Source organism: Pan troglodytes, chromosome 21, assembly GCF_028858775.2.
Source record: "Pan troglodytes isolate AG18354 chromosome 21, NHGRI_mPanTro3-v2.0_pri, whole genome shotgun sequence".
Lineage (NCBI taxonomy): Eukaryota > Metazoa > Chordata > Mammalia > Primates > Hominidae > Pan > Pan troglodytes.
Window position 1 is genome coordinate 38785224 of NC_072419.2, and position 16469 is coordinate 38801692.

Sequence of the window (16469 nt, forward strand, 5' to 3'; positions counted from 1 at the left end):
TGAATTCAGGATTCAAACTGAGGAACCCCACTCCAGAGCCAAGTACGTTGGGCACAGAAGGGAGTGGACCCCTCCAGGCAGGGGAACCAGGGGGCAGGGAATGGGATGGGATGGCCACTTATCAGGTCCTAGGGGACTGCTGGTTTGCTTTTTGTTATTTTGGGTTTTTGTTTGTTTGTTTGTTTGTTTGTTTTAGTCGGAGTCTCGCTCTGTCGCCCAGGCTGGAGTGCAGTGGCGCGATCTTGGCTCATTGCAACCTCCGCCTCCCAGGTTCAAGAGATTCTCCTGCTTCAGCCTCCCAAGTAGCTGGGATTATAGGCGTGTGCCACAACGCCTGGCTAATTTTTGTATTTTTAGTAGAGATGGTTTGTTTTTTGTTTCACCAGGTTTCACCATGTTGGCCAGGCTGGTCTCAAACTCTTGACCTCAAGTGATCCAGTCACCTCGGCCTCCCAGAGTGCTAGGATTACAGGCGTGAGCCACCATGTCCGGCCAACTGCCGGTTTTGGTTTTGGTTTTAAATCATGTGCGTGTACTGCCATAAAACAAACCTCTTTCGTGCACCTTCACCCACGTTGCCCCTCCTAGGAGGCCTATCCCCTCCTCTCCCCATGGCACGGTTTCCTTCCTCACAAGAGGCTTTCCATGCTTCCTCCCCAGCCACCAAGGCACTCTCTCCCTGTCCTAACCCCCCAGGGGGCTGCCCAAGATCATGCACTGGCCACCCGTCTGCCCTTGGGGCAGCTGGTAGGTGGCCTGGGCTGGGTGTGGGGCTGCACCTCCCCATTTAGGCCCCACCCGCTGAGGGCAGAGGCCTGGTCTCACAGGAGCCGGCAGGAGGCTCTCCCAGCCTCGGCTGATGTGGAGTGGCCAGCGGTTGGCTGTGGGGCTCCATGCTACTCTGTACCCTCCCTGAACTGCAGAATCTTTAGGGGATCCCTGAGGGTGAACCCTACCAATAGACCCTGCTTGTGCCTAATATCCCAAGGTTGGCATCCTCTGCCAGGCAGATTCACGCCCAACTCCCCAGCCTGGGATGAACCACCATCCAAGACCAGGTAACACCACAGAGGATCCCAGAATCTAAGCCTTGCTGTCAGAAGGATGGCGATTTAAGGAGCTGAGGACACAACCCTTCCCTGTGCTAGCTGGAGTCTGTGGTCTGCCTCTTCCCAGCTTTGTGCTCTTGGGCATCTTACTTAACGTATCTGAGCCTCTGAATCTCCATTGGCGAGATAAGGATCACAGCGGCCACCAAGTTTGGACAATCACATGGGGTCGTGTGCATAAAGTGTTTAGCACGGGGCCTGGCACTTCCTAAGCACTGGGCAACACTGGCTGTGTCATGACTGCCATTGTTCTCACTCCACAGCAAACACGGACTGAGTACTTCATGTATTCCAGATTCTCCCCACAGCAACTGGAAGAAGTAGCTGACATTGCTCTCCCCATTTTACAGATGTGAGAATGGAATAAGTTAAGATGGATCCAAGCCAGTTGGTGAGTCAGGATTCGAACCCAGGGCTCTCGTTCCCGCTCTCAGTCCCGTAATGCACAGCCTGGACTCTGTGGAGCCCACTGCGCCTCGCCCCTCCTCCCCGATGACCAGCCTCTGATTGGAGCAACAGGACTCCCGGCCTCCGCTTCCCACCACCTTTGGCTCGGCGCCGTCCCTCTGCCCTCTGGCTTCCATCAAGGCCCCCTCTCCTCCAGATCTGGGGGCTGGGGCCCTGTCAATCCTGGAGGCAAACCCAGATGACCACTACCCTCCTGGAAGCCCCCCAGCCCAGTTTCCCTGCACACGCTCTGGCTTCCCTTCTACCTCTGCCCACTGCCCCTTCTGCAGCTCTCTGTCCCCTGCCCCAGACTCCATGTCTGTAAGGTCTCACTGCCACTGGCCACGCCACAGGCATAAGCAGAGAGCAGCTCTTGTTTCCCATGCTGAGCACTTGACATGGAGTCTCTCTTCAGCTCCCCAAGGCAGCTCTGAGAGATAGGTCATACTATTGCATCCTTTTTTTTTTTTTTTTTTTTTAGACAGGGTCTCGCTGTCACCCAGGCTGGATGGAGTGCAGTGGCACAACCATGGCTCACTGCAGCCTTAACCTCCCAGGCTCAAGTGTAGCTGGGACCACAGGCATGGCGCCACCATGCCCAGCTAATTTTTTTTTTAGTTATTATAGAGACACAGTCTCACTATATTGCCAGGGCTGGTCTCAAACTCCTGGGCTCAAGTAATCCTCACACTTCAGCCTCCCAAAATGCTGGGATTACAGGCATGAAGCACTGTGCCTGGCCTGGATCCATTTTACAGATGAGAAAACTGTGGCTCAGAGAGGGGCAGCAACTTGCTTCAAGGTCATTCAGCTAATGAGTCACAGAGATCCATTGAAACCCCGGCCAGTCTGAGCTCCAGAGACCCACTCGGTGGCACTGCTTCACCTGGCTTCATCACAGCTTCTAGGGTTATTGATTCCATCTCAGTCACAATCCCGATCACAGCTTCCTTTCATTGAGGGCTTGACTGTCCACACCTTGGTATAGATACTTCTATACAATAGCATAGAAGGAAGATATAACTGAATCCATAGCTATTATCATCCCATTTTACAGATGAGGAAACTGAGGCTCAGAGAGGGGAAGTAACTTACCCAAGACTGCACAGCAGTAAGCGGCAGAACCTGGACCCAGCCCCTGGCTCCAGACCCCCACTGCTCTGCTGACCTGCAGGGGCCTCGAATCAACATAAAGCCTTTCACCCCTAACCTGCCCCTGTCTCAACCTCAACCTCCAGAGAACATCCATCCTCCATGGAGCCTCCCAGCCTGAGCCCTCTGAGCTGCCTCCCTTCTTCTCTCCCCTCAGCCCAGGCTTTCCTATCACCCCACAGAGAGCCTCGGAGCCACCCTTGGGAGCTTCACAGCTGCCTGGCTTCGGGATCTTTGCTCTGAGAGACCCCAAGATGGAGCAGCAGCCCCTATTCTGTGGCCCACCGGGCAGGCTTGGTTTTATGCCATCTTCCCAGCTACCCCTTGGGGTACGGGTCTTATCACCCCCTTATACAGAAGGGGTCAGGGATCAAAGCAGGCAAGCCATTTGCCCAGAACCACACAGCTGTTGCCAGAGTTGGGATCCAAATGCAGGACTGTCCTTGGCCATACCGCCTTCTGGATGTCCCTACAGTGGCTCTGCCCAGTCAAGAGTCCCTGTTGCCCGGGGAGACCCCTCTTCACATCCTCATGACAATGACAATCCCACGAGTTAAACATTTCACGTGGATTGTTGCCTTTAGTTTTTCCCAACAACCTGCAGGGGAGGGGCAATCATCACACCCATTTTACAGATGAAGAAACTGAGGCACCTACTGGTTGCTTAGCTGGGGGCCCAGCAGAGCCTGTGCCTTGGTTTGCTAACCTGTAGAATGGGGTCATAACACAGCCTTGCAGGGTGCTTGAGGACTGTGCAAGGCTGTGGAAGCCAGGGGCTCTCGGAAACACCCCCGAGGGCTGTCCTCAGACAAGGCCGGAGGCCCGATTGTGTTTTTCTCGACTCGCGGGCATCCAGTCAGGGCCTGGCCTGCTGAAGGAAGGGCCCCATGTCTCCTTGAACATTTCCTCAGCCCGGGGATGCCGAGAAAACGATGAGTCATCCACCCAAGCAGAGGCCTCCCAGGAGCTTGTGTCGGGTCCCAGCCGGGAGGGGAGGGCTCCAAGCTGGAGAGGGGGCCCGGGTAACACGATGACTCCCACGCTGGCCCCACCGAGGCCTGAGTCACGGGGTCCCTTCCACGGCCTCCCACCGCCACAGGCTACCAGCCTACAGGACACCCTTGGATGCTGTGCCCCAGATCCTGCCCCTGCGCCTTCACCCCAGATCTGCACCCCGGTTTCCTAAACCACTCTTCCCACCCACGAATCCCGGGGTTGCCTGCGACCCTCTAGCCTCCCTCGCCCCACTCCCACCTCACCTAGCCCCAGCCACTCAACCGCTGGTCCGTCGAGGAAACCCGTCACGCCTTTCTCCCCTCACCTCACTATGCCTCTGCCTGGTTTTCCTTCTCCATCGCCCTCTCGCCTCTCGCCACAGAATCTGAGCGTTCCTTCTAAAACCCCAACGTGACCTTAGCTCCCTCCACGTGAGAACCCTCCTGTGAGCTCCCTGCTGTGCCTGATGCGATGGGCTCTTCAGATCTCTCTCCTCCATCTGGCCCCAACCAATCTTGCCAGCTCACCCCCTCAGGACCCCACTGTGGTTCTCAAGCTGACTTGGCCATTTACTCATCTCCACTCCATCTAGAATGTTCTTCCAAACATGCTTCTCTAAGAAAATTGGCCCTGGGATCCGTCGTACAACGCCCACGCTGACCCCGCCAAAACCAGTCCCACCCCCCGGAATGAGCTTCCCTATGCTCTGCTCTTGCTGAAAAGTTCTTTTTGGACTTCAAGGTCCAGGTGAAATGTCACTTTCCCGAGGACTTCTCAGGCCCTGTCCCGTGGGAGGGTGGGTCTGCGCCCTGGGGCTGCTCACGGCCTCTGTGTAGAACTAGGCAGTTCTCAGAACTCGGCTCTGAGACATCTGCTGAACCACCCTGCCCAGTGGGGAGCCCCTTAAGGGCAGGGGCTCATCTGGGTCCTGGGGACACAGCAGCAAAAAAAACACAGATGCAGTCTGCCCTGCTAGTGCTCATGGCCTTGGAGAAGACAGATCCTAAGCACAGAAAGTAGTGAAATACATATAATGTCAGGGAGTGATAAGGGCCACAGAGGAAAAATCAAGTAGAAAAGAGAGATGGGAGATGGTCCAAGGGATCTAAGGTGGTCCTCACTGGGTGATCAAGGAGGCCCTCTCTGAGCAGGTGACATTTGACCAAAGACCTGAAGAGGGAGAAGAGCTGGCCATGCAGAGATGAAGAAAGAGTATTCCAAGCTAGGGGAAGGCCAGTGCAAGGGGCCTGGGGCAGGACTGTATTTGGCATGTTTGGAGAATAGCAAACAGGCCAGTGTGGCTGAGGCCAAATGAACGAGGCGAGAGGGAATTGAGAGCAGCAGGCAGCCAGGGCCAGATCGCGCAGGGCTCTGCAGGCTACTGGGAAGGCATTGGCTCTTGCTTTGAGTGAGACAGGAGTCTTGGAGGGTTCTGGACAGAGGAGGGAGAGAACCTGACTTGGGGTTTCCAAGGTTTCCTCTGGCTGTTTGTGGGAAGAAGGGGTTATGTGGGCAGGGAACAGGATAGACACAGGGGGCCCCAAGGGGAGGCAGCCACCTCTCCAGGCTTGGACCAGGCTGGAGGCAGTGGAGGCCATGAGACATGGTAGAATTTGAGATGTGCTTTGAAGGTAGAACCAACAGGATTTGCAAATGGGTTGGATTGGGAGGGAGAGGAGGTCAGAGAAAGGGGTCGGAAGTGACTCTCAGGTGTGTCCGAGGAAGGGGAAGGCTGCAGCTGCTGTACAGGAAGGGCAGCGAGGAAGTGAATAAATGAATGACCTGGGCTTGGGAACCAGTGGCTCACACTCAGCTCTGGAGCTCATTGGGACCTTGAGTGAGTTCCCTCCACTCTGCCTTAGTTTCCCCATCTGCAGGGGAGGAGCTCCATGTCCAGGGTGGCCAAGAGGACTAGTGTTCCGGGATCCACAACCATGTGGGTGAGAGGATGGGCCCAGCCTCCCACCTGCTCTGCCGTCTCCCCACTCCCCACGACTCCCGTCTGCTGGCCCAGCAGCCCGCCCAGGCCAGGCCTGCAGCTGCAGTTGAAATCGGAGGGGAAGAGCATGGACGAGAGGCAGCAGGGGCATCTGTCTCCCACAAGGCTGGGTCTGGCCAGGTGGGAGGGCAGCCTTGAGGTCTAGAAAGCTTACGTGGGGTGCCCTCACTAAAGGCGAGAGGGCACCATGGGCCAGGGGTGGGTGGAGAGCTAGGGCACCCCTGCTGCCTTCACTCCCGGGGGTCCTCCCGTGCCCCTGCCTCCAGGCTCTGGGGTTTGGAGGGTCAGACAGAGCCCTGGAGCTCCAGCCCAGCTGTGTGTTCACTGTGGGCCTTGAGGAGGTTCCCTGGCCTGTCTGGTACCAAGTTCTCATCTACTTCACAGAACCCAGGGGAGATTAAATGGAATAATGTATCTGGCACATGGCAGGGGCTTGAAAAATTGGGAGATGGGCTCAGACCCCTGCCGGAGGGAGGCAGTTATTACGCCAGCCATTATGTGTTCTCCTTACAAATCCAGACCCCAGGAACTCAGGTTCCCAGCCAGGGGGCCAGGCGGGGGTGGGGTCCATACGGAGAAGGCAGGGGCCGGGTGGGGGTCGGGTCCATACAGGAGAAGGGCGAGAGGCTTGTCCCTCTTCTCAGCAGGTGCCTGCCAGGCCTTGGGAAAGCCCTCCAGCGCCCTTCCTTGACCTCTGGGATCTGACACCTGGGAAGAATTCAGAGGCAGGGAGATCACTGGAGCCTTCTGTATGTCATAACTAAACATAATGAGGCTCACTGCAGGTCAGGAACCAGTCAGGGCAGCAAGAGACCCTGAGTCTGCAAGTTCCCAGCTCTGGGGGCTCATGCCACATCTCCATCCCTCACCAAGACTTCTGGTGCCAGGTGCAGTGCCCACTGCCTGTAAGCCCAACTACTTGGGAGGCTGAGGCAGGAGGATCACTTGAGCTCAGGAGTTTAAGACCAGCCTGGGCAACAAAGCGATAATCTGTCTCAAAAAAAAGAAAAGAAAAAGCCTTCTCTGTTCAATTCAATGCAACATTTCTCAGGCCCCTGATAGTACTGGAGACACAGAAATGACTCAGATACAACCTCTAGGGAACTCATAGTTGCTGCCTACCTACTCTATGCCAGGGACTTGGCTGGGTGCCTCGTCTCCACTGTACCATTTAATATTCACAACATCCTTCATCACCATTCCCATTTTCCAGATGAGGAATACTGAGGCTCAGTGAGATCACATAGCAGCTAACATTTCCTAAGATTTGCTACATTTGGGGGCCCTACATGCATGAAAGCATTAATTTTCCACATCACTCCTAGAAGAGGAATATGATTACAGTTCCATTTTACTGATGAGAAAATTAAGGCCATGGGAGGCGGAGGTTGCAGTAAGCCAATATTGCGTCAAAAAAGAAAGAGAGAAAGGAAGGAAGGAAGGAGGGAGGGAGGGAGGGAGGGAGGGAGGGAGGGAGGGAAGGAAGGAAAATTAAGGCCAAACTGATAAAAGGGCAGAGATGGGATTTGAACCCAGGGTCCTGTAGCATTAAAGCCCAGGCCCTTTACCTGTTCTCTACATCAAAGTGGACTCAAGAGTTCTTGTTCTAATAAGCCACTGGCCCTGGTGGGTGCTGTCACCAACTTCCAGCTGCTTCTTTACCTGCTTTGGGGCCCATGGGCCTAGCCTCGTTCTCTGTTTTTTTTGAGACAGAGTCTCCCTCTGTCACCCAGGCTGGAGTGCAGTGGCATGATCACAGCTCACTGCAGCCTCTAACTCCTGAGCTGAAGTGATCCTCCTGCCTCAGCCTTCTGAGTAGCTGGGACTACAGGTGCGTGCCACCATGCCTGAGTTTTTTAAAATTTTGTATACAGACGGGGTCTCACCATGTCCCCAGGCTGGTAGGCCTGGCTTTGACATGAGTGAGCAAGGTGGCCTCAAGCACATTCCTTAGCCACCATCCTCAAATGACAGCAGAGCCTTTTCCAGTTTGCCAAGAAGTGGAGTTTTAGAGCCCATTTTCCAGAAAAGGAAACTGAGACTGAGAGAGGCCAGGCAGGCTACTTGCCCGTGGTCATGTGGCAATTAAACAGTTGAGTTAGGACCCCATAGGCCCTGGCCCCCTCACTTCAAGTTCAGAGCCTTTTCTCCCAGGACCCTCCCGCCCTATGCTTGGCTTTGGGCTTTGTTATAGGACCATAGCAAGAGGCGGGTAGGGGGTGGCAGTGGGAAGCTGGAACAAGGAGATGCCTTGGCTGCAGTCATGGGGACGGGGGTATGGCACCACCTCTTATGGCCACCACTTGGCTTCAGCCAGCTGCTGAGACTCCAGGGATGGCAGGGGCCAGGGCAGCAGCTCAGGTGACTTGGTGATGATGGAGGACATCCCAACAGCACCACACTGGCAGACAGACAGGGTGAGTCCAATCCAGATCTCACATGAGTGCAAGCACACGCAGTCACACCCGCAGCTGCCAAGGCCCACAGCCCAGGTGCTCACATAGATGCCGACAAACACGCAGAGGAGCCTCTCCACCTGTGCCCTGCACACACTCCACGCACACACACACAAGCATTTCCAGCCTGCACATAGATAGGAACAGCACACTCACACCCACACAGTTGCACTTTTACACACACACACGCACGCACATGCGTGTTCTAGCCCGTGAGCACACACATGTGCAGGATTCAGTCGCACAACCTCTGAGCTAAGATCTGGCTTGAAGAAGCCCAGGTATGCCTGAGGCCCTCCACCTTGGTCCCCAGACACCCCCAGCCACAGGCTCCCCACCCCCCAATCCTCCCAGCAGCATTTCTGAGGTCCCAGATGGGCCTTCCAGCCTCCCAGACGTGCAGGGACGACAAAGCAGCCTGCAGGGGCCATAAAGGAGAGGGTTTTCCTGCCAGCTCCTACCCAGGGAAGAAGGGTGCACGGTGTCCCCACCCCTCAGCAGACAGTGACCCAGGACTTAGAGGGGAGGCCCCAGGAAGGCAGAGCCTGACCTGTCTGCATCACCCTGGCACTGAAATGCAGCCTCCCAGAATTACCCAGGACCATGCCACCCAAATCACAACGTGTAACTGACAAAAACGCACGCTCTGCCACTCACAAAAAATGCAAATGGAGCCTGTGCCAGGCATCACTGTCAACCTTCTTCCAAAAGCCCCCCCAGGACCCAGGACAACAGAGGCATCCTCCCTCCTCCCCACCCCACACCCATCTTCATGAGCCCTAGGAAAGCCCACAGACTTTATGCTGTGCCAGTCCTGCCTCAGGCAGCAGCCTGTGAATACAGACATCTTGACCAGAGGGATGCTTTGAAACTAATTCAGACTAAAGTGTAATGGACTGAAAGCTTGACATGAAGGACCTATGCTTTCAAATTGGATCAGGTTGCAAGACCCTTCAAAGTCAGAATGGAGATGTATGCAAGGCCCTGGCATTGGTGTGGACTAGGGGAAATTCTGAACCTCCCTAAGCCTCAGTTTACTCATGTGAAGGTAGCAGTAATCACAGCACTGGCCTCTAGGCTGCTGTGAGAATTCCACAAGCTGATGCGTATCAGCGCCTCAGCCCAGTGACAGGCACACAGTAGGTGACCCCCGAAACAGCCGCTATACTGATAATTCAGAGAAAACCAGGAAATATTGAGGGACTCAACCAAAGGTCACAGCACATATTACGCGGTGCTAAGTCAGAGGCCATTTCCCGCCCAGACCAGCGGCCGCAGGTGCCAAAGGTTTACACAAAAGCTCTGGGGAGAAAGACTTAGGCCTGAAAATGCTTTCCACTAAATGAACGTTGTTGCAAACTGGGAAAAGACCACCATTAGTCAATTTGGGTAGTGGAACACCTGGGGTCCAGCTTGCAAAAGCCTGGTTTTGAGAGTGGAGTTTGGCAATCTCGAAGTTTCCCTTGGGGAATGGGGCTCTAATGGTGGGATTCCTGGCATGTGGCAGGTCCACGGAGAAGCTACAGCGGTGCACAGAGAACCCTGTTCCAGTCCTGGCTCTCAACAAATGGAAACTTCCTCTCTCTAGGCCTCAGTTTTCCCATCTGGAAGATGGTACAGTTGGGCTGAGAACCTCTATCTCTCCACGGAGACTTGGGGCTGTCTGATCCTAGGAACTGACAGACAGCCCAGGGCCCCACCTCAGCCGTAACCTGTGGCCCTCGCAGGCTCTGGGGACAGCTCCACTCGCTCCACTCAGAGAGGCCAGAGGAAAAGGAAAGGGGTTGTTTTACTTTGTGGCCAATGCCGGAACGGAATTGGAGGGTCTTGTCTCCAAGGGGTTTGCTTCCCCCGCTTGGCAGCCCACAGGCCTGGAGCAGGCCAAACGTAAGAAATAATAAATCCTCACCAGGCTTCACCCAGCCAGGAGGCCCCCAGCTGGCTCTTGTCATAAAGAGATCTTATCCCCACCAGCACCCCTAGCTGCCCGTGGAGGACTCCGCCCTCCTCTCCTCCATACCCTGCTTCCACCTTCTACTTCCTGTGACAACCTGCAAACTGGAGGCCAACTTGCCTCTCCCCCACGCCCAGGCTTCTCCTCGACCCCCGCCCTGCCCCACCCCCACTTGGGCCCCAGCTGCAGGAGGCCCTGTGGAGTGTAATTCCCCTCGCCCTCTCTCTGCCCTGGGCCCGTCCGGACAGATTAAGCCTTTGTCACACACACCCAGAAAAGCTCAGGGCCAGATGGGACAGGACAAGTGGTGTCAGATCATCGACCCGAGGCTGGCTGGGACTAGGAGAGGGCCCCGACCACAGCACCGCATATGGCTGTGGGAGGAGGAAGGGAGGCCCAGGGTGGGGGCAGCCAGAGAGCAATGGGGAAGAGAGGTGACACACCATGGCCACCCTGGGGACAGAGGCTATATGGGGCCTGTCTGCTGGATGACCCAACTCCCACCTCCCTTCTTCCTTGGAATCTTTCTACCTGCTCTCTCTTGAAGCCCCCATGGGCTTCTTTATCCTGTCCTCAGCTATGCCCACCACCCCCGACAGCTGGGTGACCTGGGAGCAGGCACACAGCCCCACCCACCCGAGCACCCCAGTGCCCGCACAAGGACTGTGGGTACTAAACAAATGCTTTTGACAAAGGTTTATGGCCCAATGACCTTCACAAAAACCCACCGAGGACCAAACTACAGGCTCTCTCCCAAATGACACCAGGGGTGAGGGGGTGTGTGTGCATGCGTGTGTGTGTGTGTGTGTGTGTGTGTGTGTGTGTGTGTGTGTAGGCCAGGGATCGTAGGAGACGTCTTTGCACCTTTCAAAGGAGGTCCCATTCAGCCCCTCCCAGGAAGAGGCCAATGGCTGCCCCAGAATTCCCAGCAGGATTTGTTCCTCTTGGATCAGTGAAAAGGAAAATGGAAATATAAAAATAATAACTGGGCCCCAGGAAAGAACTTGGAGATGGGGGTGGCATCTCCTGCCTGGCTCTGGCTGGCTGGGCGAGTGGCAGGTAACTAACGGGCTCTCTGGGGACCAGCAGGCCAGGCAGGCGGGCGTGGGGAGCCCAAGGGGCGGGCTGTCGAGGGAGGGCACGTCTGTTGTGTTTGTGGATCTCCTGGCAGCCTGGACTGGGAGGCCTGGGTCCCCTTTCTCTGCCTCCCAGGCAGGTGGTCCCTTGGGGAGGGCTCATTATTGGTCTGAGAGCCAGGGTGGAGACTGGGGACGGTCGCGCTGCCAGGGGCAGACAGAGCGGGTCAGCGTGGGTCTCAAGGAGCATCTGAAGCCAGCAGCTGGGCCGGCAGGACCTGGGGTCCAGGCCCAGCACCCAGTTTCTGCATGTGGCCTGGATAGGGGGAGGGGGTGCTCAGCCTCTACAGCTGTGTGGATGAAGAGTGGACGACTGCTCCAGATGCCCACTCCCTAGGGAGAAGTCGAGCCACACAGAAAGCCAGTGAGCCAGCTGCCAGGTCTGGGGGGGTCACCCCCCAACTCCAGGAGAGGGTGGACTCAGGGCTCCTGCCTCAGACTAAGAAGGTTGGGCCAAGGCTTCCAGCTCTTCAGGGAGGTGTAACCAGGATGGGGGGGTGGGGTGGGGCACCGACCCGGGAAGCGCTGATGGCAGAGGGCACTGACCTAGGTAGGGTAGGGGGCAGGACCCAGCCAACCATCTCGTGGGTCACTGACCTCAGAAAAACCGCACTCCGGCGGGGGGCAGTGACCCAAGATGGGAGAACCGAGGAGGGGACCGACCTGGCAGGGTGGGGAGGGCTGACCCATACTCCCCATCTGGGAAAGTGGGCACTGATTTGGGCTGGGGGAGGGGTCCTGGACTCGATCGGGGGAGGGGACAATGACCCAGACTCGCCGGGTTTGAGCGAGAGTGCTGATTTAGGCTGGGGGGGTCCCAGCCTTGCGCGGGCTGGGTCACTGCCCCAGCTTCCCCCTCGGGGAACCCGGTCCCGGCGCGCCCCTCTGCCCGGCCCCCTGTTCCCGGTCCGGCCGGAGGCGGCAGCGGCGCAGATGGGCTGCTGGCGGCCGCAGCGCGGTTATCAGCGCTCCTCGCAGATGGGCCGCCCGCCCTCCGCGCTCGCGACTCCCACTCCCCGCGGCCTGCAGCCCCGTCCCCTGGGCGCGGGGGGAGGCGCCTCCGGATCTGCTCCCCGGCTCCCGCCTCCCTCCCTCGCGGCCCCCTCACCCCGCGGGCCCGGCCCGGGCGGCCGCGGAGGGGGAGGGGGAGGGGACAAGTGCACTTTTCGTAACGACCGAATCAATTGTGTGTGAAGAGCCCGCTCCGGCCGGGGACGGGGCTGAGCGCGGGGCGGGCGGGCCGGCCGGGGGAGGAGCGCGGAGGGGGGAGCGGGGGAGCGGGGGAGGGAGGGAGGCCGGCGCGGGGCGGCCCGGCTCTCGCGCTCCGGCCGGGGAGGGAGCAAGGAGGGCGGGGGGAGGCCGGCGCGGCCCGACCGGGCCGGGGGCGGAACGCACTACTGGAGGGTCTCGGCGACGGAAAGTTCAAAGCTCAGCAGAGCCCCGGGAGCGGCCGCCCCCCCCCAGCCCCCACCCTCTGCAGAACAATGAGGTCCCGGCGGGGGAGCCGCGGGGCCCGCGCCGCACGCCCTCTCCAGGGCGCCCCGGGCCAGAGGGGACGCCCCCGCCCGGCCGCCCGCCTCCTCCCTTTAGGCGGCTGCGGTTCCCCGCCCCCTCCCCCACGCCACCCCGCCCGGACCGGGCCGGCCCGGGGGACGGGGGAGGGGAGGGGATGGATAGGTCAGGCCGCCCCCGTCCCAGGGAAGGGGGAACGAGGGGCCCGGGGGGCTGAGGGGGCGCCCCACCCACCCGCGGGAGGCTGCTCCTGCGCCAGGCTGCGGCTCCGGCCGCCCCTCCCCGGGCCAGCCCCGGGTGGGGTCGGGGCGACAGTGCCCGGGCGGGCCCCCTCCCCTGGCGCTGGGAGGCCCGGCGGACTCCCCGTCCCGCGGCTGCCCCTGCCTCCCTCCCCCCCAACCCCGCGGCACCACCCTCCGCGAGCGCGCACACACACACACACACACACACACACACACACACACACACACCGCCCAGCCGGCCCGGGGGCGGGAGCGCGAGGCGCCCGGGACAGGCAGCCCCGGGGCGGGCGGGGGGAGGCTCGGGCTCCAGAGCAGCCGCCTGCTGGCGGGGGGAGGGGACAAGAGGACGGAACATGCTGGGGTGAGCAGCCCGGGACAGCCTGCCCGGCACGGCCACGGCCTGGGCAGCGGCGCGGAGGGGGGCAGGGACGCCCCGAACCCGGAGCGCTGCCCAGGCGAGCCGGGGAGGGCCGGTGAGCAGGGACGCGTGCGCCTCCGGCGGGCCCGACACACGGACAACCTCAGGGACACACGTTCGGACACACATCCACACCCCCACCCCGCCCCCGCCCGCTTGCCCCAAGCCCCGCGGCGGGACCCGCCCGCGGCCGCCGCGCGCGCACTCACCGAGCCCGTCTTGACCGGCACATACACCACTTGGCCCATCTTGGGTTCCCGGCCGCTGCCCAGGCGGAAGCCCTTGGAGCGCACCCAGAACTGGAACTTGCCTTTCTCGCCGGCTGCGGGGCCGCTGCCCGCGCCAGTCCCGCCGCCGCCCTGCAGGACCTCGGCGATCCGCTGGTATTTGCTGCGTGTCACCGTCTTGGTTTTGGCCGAGTCGCCGTAGGTGCGCAAGCACCAGTCCCGGAACTGGCGGCCCAGCTCCGAGTCCCCGGGGCTGCGCTCGCGCTCCCAGCCCCCGCGCAGCAGCAGCGTCGGCTTCGGCATCCTCCCGCCGCGCCCGGCGCCCTCGGGGGCGGGCCGGCCGCCGGGCCGCCCGGTGCCGGGACTGGGCTGGGCTGGGCTGGACCGGGCCGGGACGCGCCGCGGCCGCGGCTGTCCCGCGGTGTGGCTCCGGCGAGGCTGCTGGATGGGCGCGGGCGGCGGCCGGACGCGCGGGGCTGCGGCGCGCTCTGTCCTGCTCGGGCGGCGGCGGCGGCGTTGGCGGCGGCGGCTCCGGCTCGCCTCCTGCTCCGCCTCCTCCTCCCCCCGGCCGGGATGCAGGAGCGATGGAGGCAGCTCCGGGCCCGGAGGTGCAGAGGGGGCGGGCCGCCCCGCGGGCGGCCGGGGGAGGCGGGAGGCGGGGAGCGGCCCCGAGCCCTGGGAGCGAGACCGAGCCTGGGCGCGGGCGGCAGCAGTGGCTGTCAGCTTGCGCGGCTCATCCTGCTCTTGCTCAGGCTCCCGCTGCCGCGGCTCTTCCTCCTCCTCCTCCTCCCGCGCCCGCCTCCACCACGCCGCGGGATCCCACCTGTTAGAGCGGCGCAGCCTTCGCCGCCGCCCGCCCCCCCTCTTCCTCCTGCGCCCGCCCGCCGGGCCCAGCCCCCGCCCGGCCCGGCCCCTGGGGGCGCGGGGGCAGCCGCGCCCGCAGCCGCCGGGAGGGCAGGAACCACAGGCGCGCAGTGCCCAGCCCAGGAACCGCGTTCCGTCTGGCCGGGCCGGGCCCGGAGCTTCGCAGGCCCCGCTCCTCCCGGACGCGGCGGTCCCGCGGGGAGTAGGGCGCAGACCCCAGCCCAGACGCCGGCCTCCCGGCCGCCCCGCCCCACTTAGCCAGGCCGGGAAGGTGTAGGGCAGGCTCCCCCTCCCTCGCTCCCGCAAGTGGCTTGACCTCTCCCGTGAGCCGAAGCCAGAAGAGCAGTGTTCCCCTGGGGGAACCCCCCATCGCCGCCCTTCGGGGCCCCCAAACTTCCTCTCCTTTTGCCTCACCCTGAATTCCCCGAAGTTTGGCCAGCTTTGCCTCTGCTTGCCTGCCCCACTGCTCTGGGACAGGCCCAGGCCCCCTGGGAAGTCGCCTGTGGCCTCAGCCCAATCCCACCTCCGCTTCAGAAAACTCTCAACACATTCACAAACTCATCCTGAGACACCCTGCCTTCCCGAGTGCGCCTGACCTAGAATCTCTTGCTGAGTAAACTCAGGTAGCCCCACCGCCCCCCTCCTACCTGGGCAGATCTGACCTTGGGTAGAGCTAGCTGGTCCCCTCCCCCTTAATGAAATTACCAACATAAATAAAGGCACAGGCCAATTCCCCAGGATTTCTGTGCCCCTACCCCCAACTTCTTAACGGGTCATGAGGAATTGCTGCACTTCTCTCCCAGCTGTCCCCTGGGGTCCACCCCATGTCCCCATGACACTCCTGCAGGCAAGTCAACATCCAAGTCCTGAGGCCCAGACTTTGGCTAGTGCAGGACCGTTTCCTGCGTAGGAACTACTGTCTACTCCCATCCCAAAGTCCCCCACCCCAGGACCTACTACGTGCCATGTCCTGGCAACTCTGAGAGGCAGAGGGAATGGCTCCATTTTACAGATGAAGACCTGGGGCTTGGAGAGGTGGCCTGACCTGCTCAAGGTCATGCAGGAAGGAGGGGTGGGTTTCAGCTCATGTGCATCTGGCTGCTGCTGCCATATCACACACAAACTCTTCCCCTTTCACCGCGCTCGGAGAGAGCCCCACGCTGTGTATACCTGGCTCACTTCCCCCAGTAGACAGGGAGCTCCAGATGCTCAGGGCCATATCTGACCCATCCTCATATGCACAGGCCCTAGCACAACACCTGGCACACAGTAGGTGCCAGTAAATGCTGAAAGAACCCTAGAGGTCTCCCAAGTCCCAACCTCTCTCTGCATTTCACATGGGAGATTATTTTTAGATAATTTACATTTCATGTTACTTTATATACACCAACAACTCCACAGTCATTTTTCCTCTTTATCTTCCCAAGAGCTCTTTTTGGATCTATGCTGGTATGCATGCCCGTTTTTAAGAGGTGACCACTCAGAGCAGGGAAGGCACTACCCAAAGGCCAGCCCCAGGGGCGCAGGGGCTTCTGTGATTAAGAAGCTCAGACCCTGACTTTTTCCATGTGTCCCTTGACGGTTATCCTTCCAGCAGACTCTTCCTGAGAGCAGAGATGCTCTAGCCTGGCAATAGTAATGATAACTGTGGCAAATATGCCCTGTGCCTGGGTGGTGGGGTCCTTGTGTGAGCCCTGGTCTCTCTGTCCAGTTCCAGGACCCACTTCAATAACCACTAAGCTGGACCACCTCTCCACCCAGTCTGGGACTTTGCCTGCCTTTCAGAAGCTAAAAACCTGGTTGTCAATCTTGGGCTGAGTTCTGGCACGGCAGAATGTATAGTATAATGAAAAGAACATGGGCTTCGGGTAGAGTCAGATTTGGAAGTGAATCCTGATGATTATTTGGCGTGGCATTCTTCATGCTCACAGGTCCCACTTGGCTACTTCACAATGGA

General features: G+C 59.8%; 1 protein-coding gene across 1 annotated transcript in view; it reads right to left on the reverse strand.

Annotated features, from left to right (window-relative positions):
- NOL4L (nucleolar protein 4 like) overlaps positions 1–14455 on the reverse strand; it is a 142565-nt gene extending 128110 nt beyond the window's left edge. Inside the window, exon 1 of the mRNA XM_016937677.4 lies at positions 13631–14455. Coding sequence (XP_016793166.1) covers positions 13631–13951 — 321 coding nt within the window. The 5' untranslated portion in view covers positions 13952–14455. The remainder of the gene's footprint in view (positions 1–13630) is intronic.
- Positions 14456–16469: the final 2014 nt, after the last annotated feature.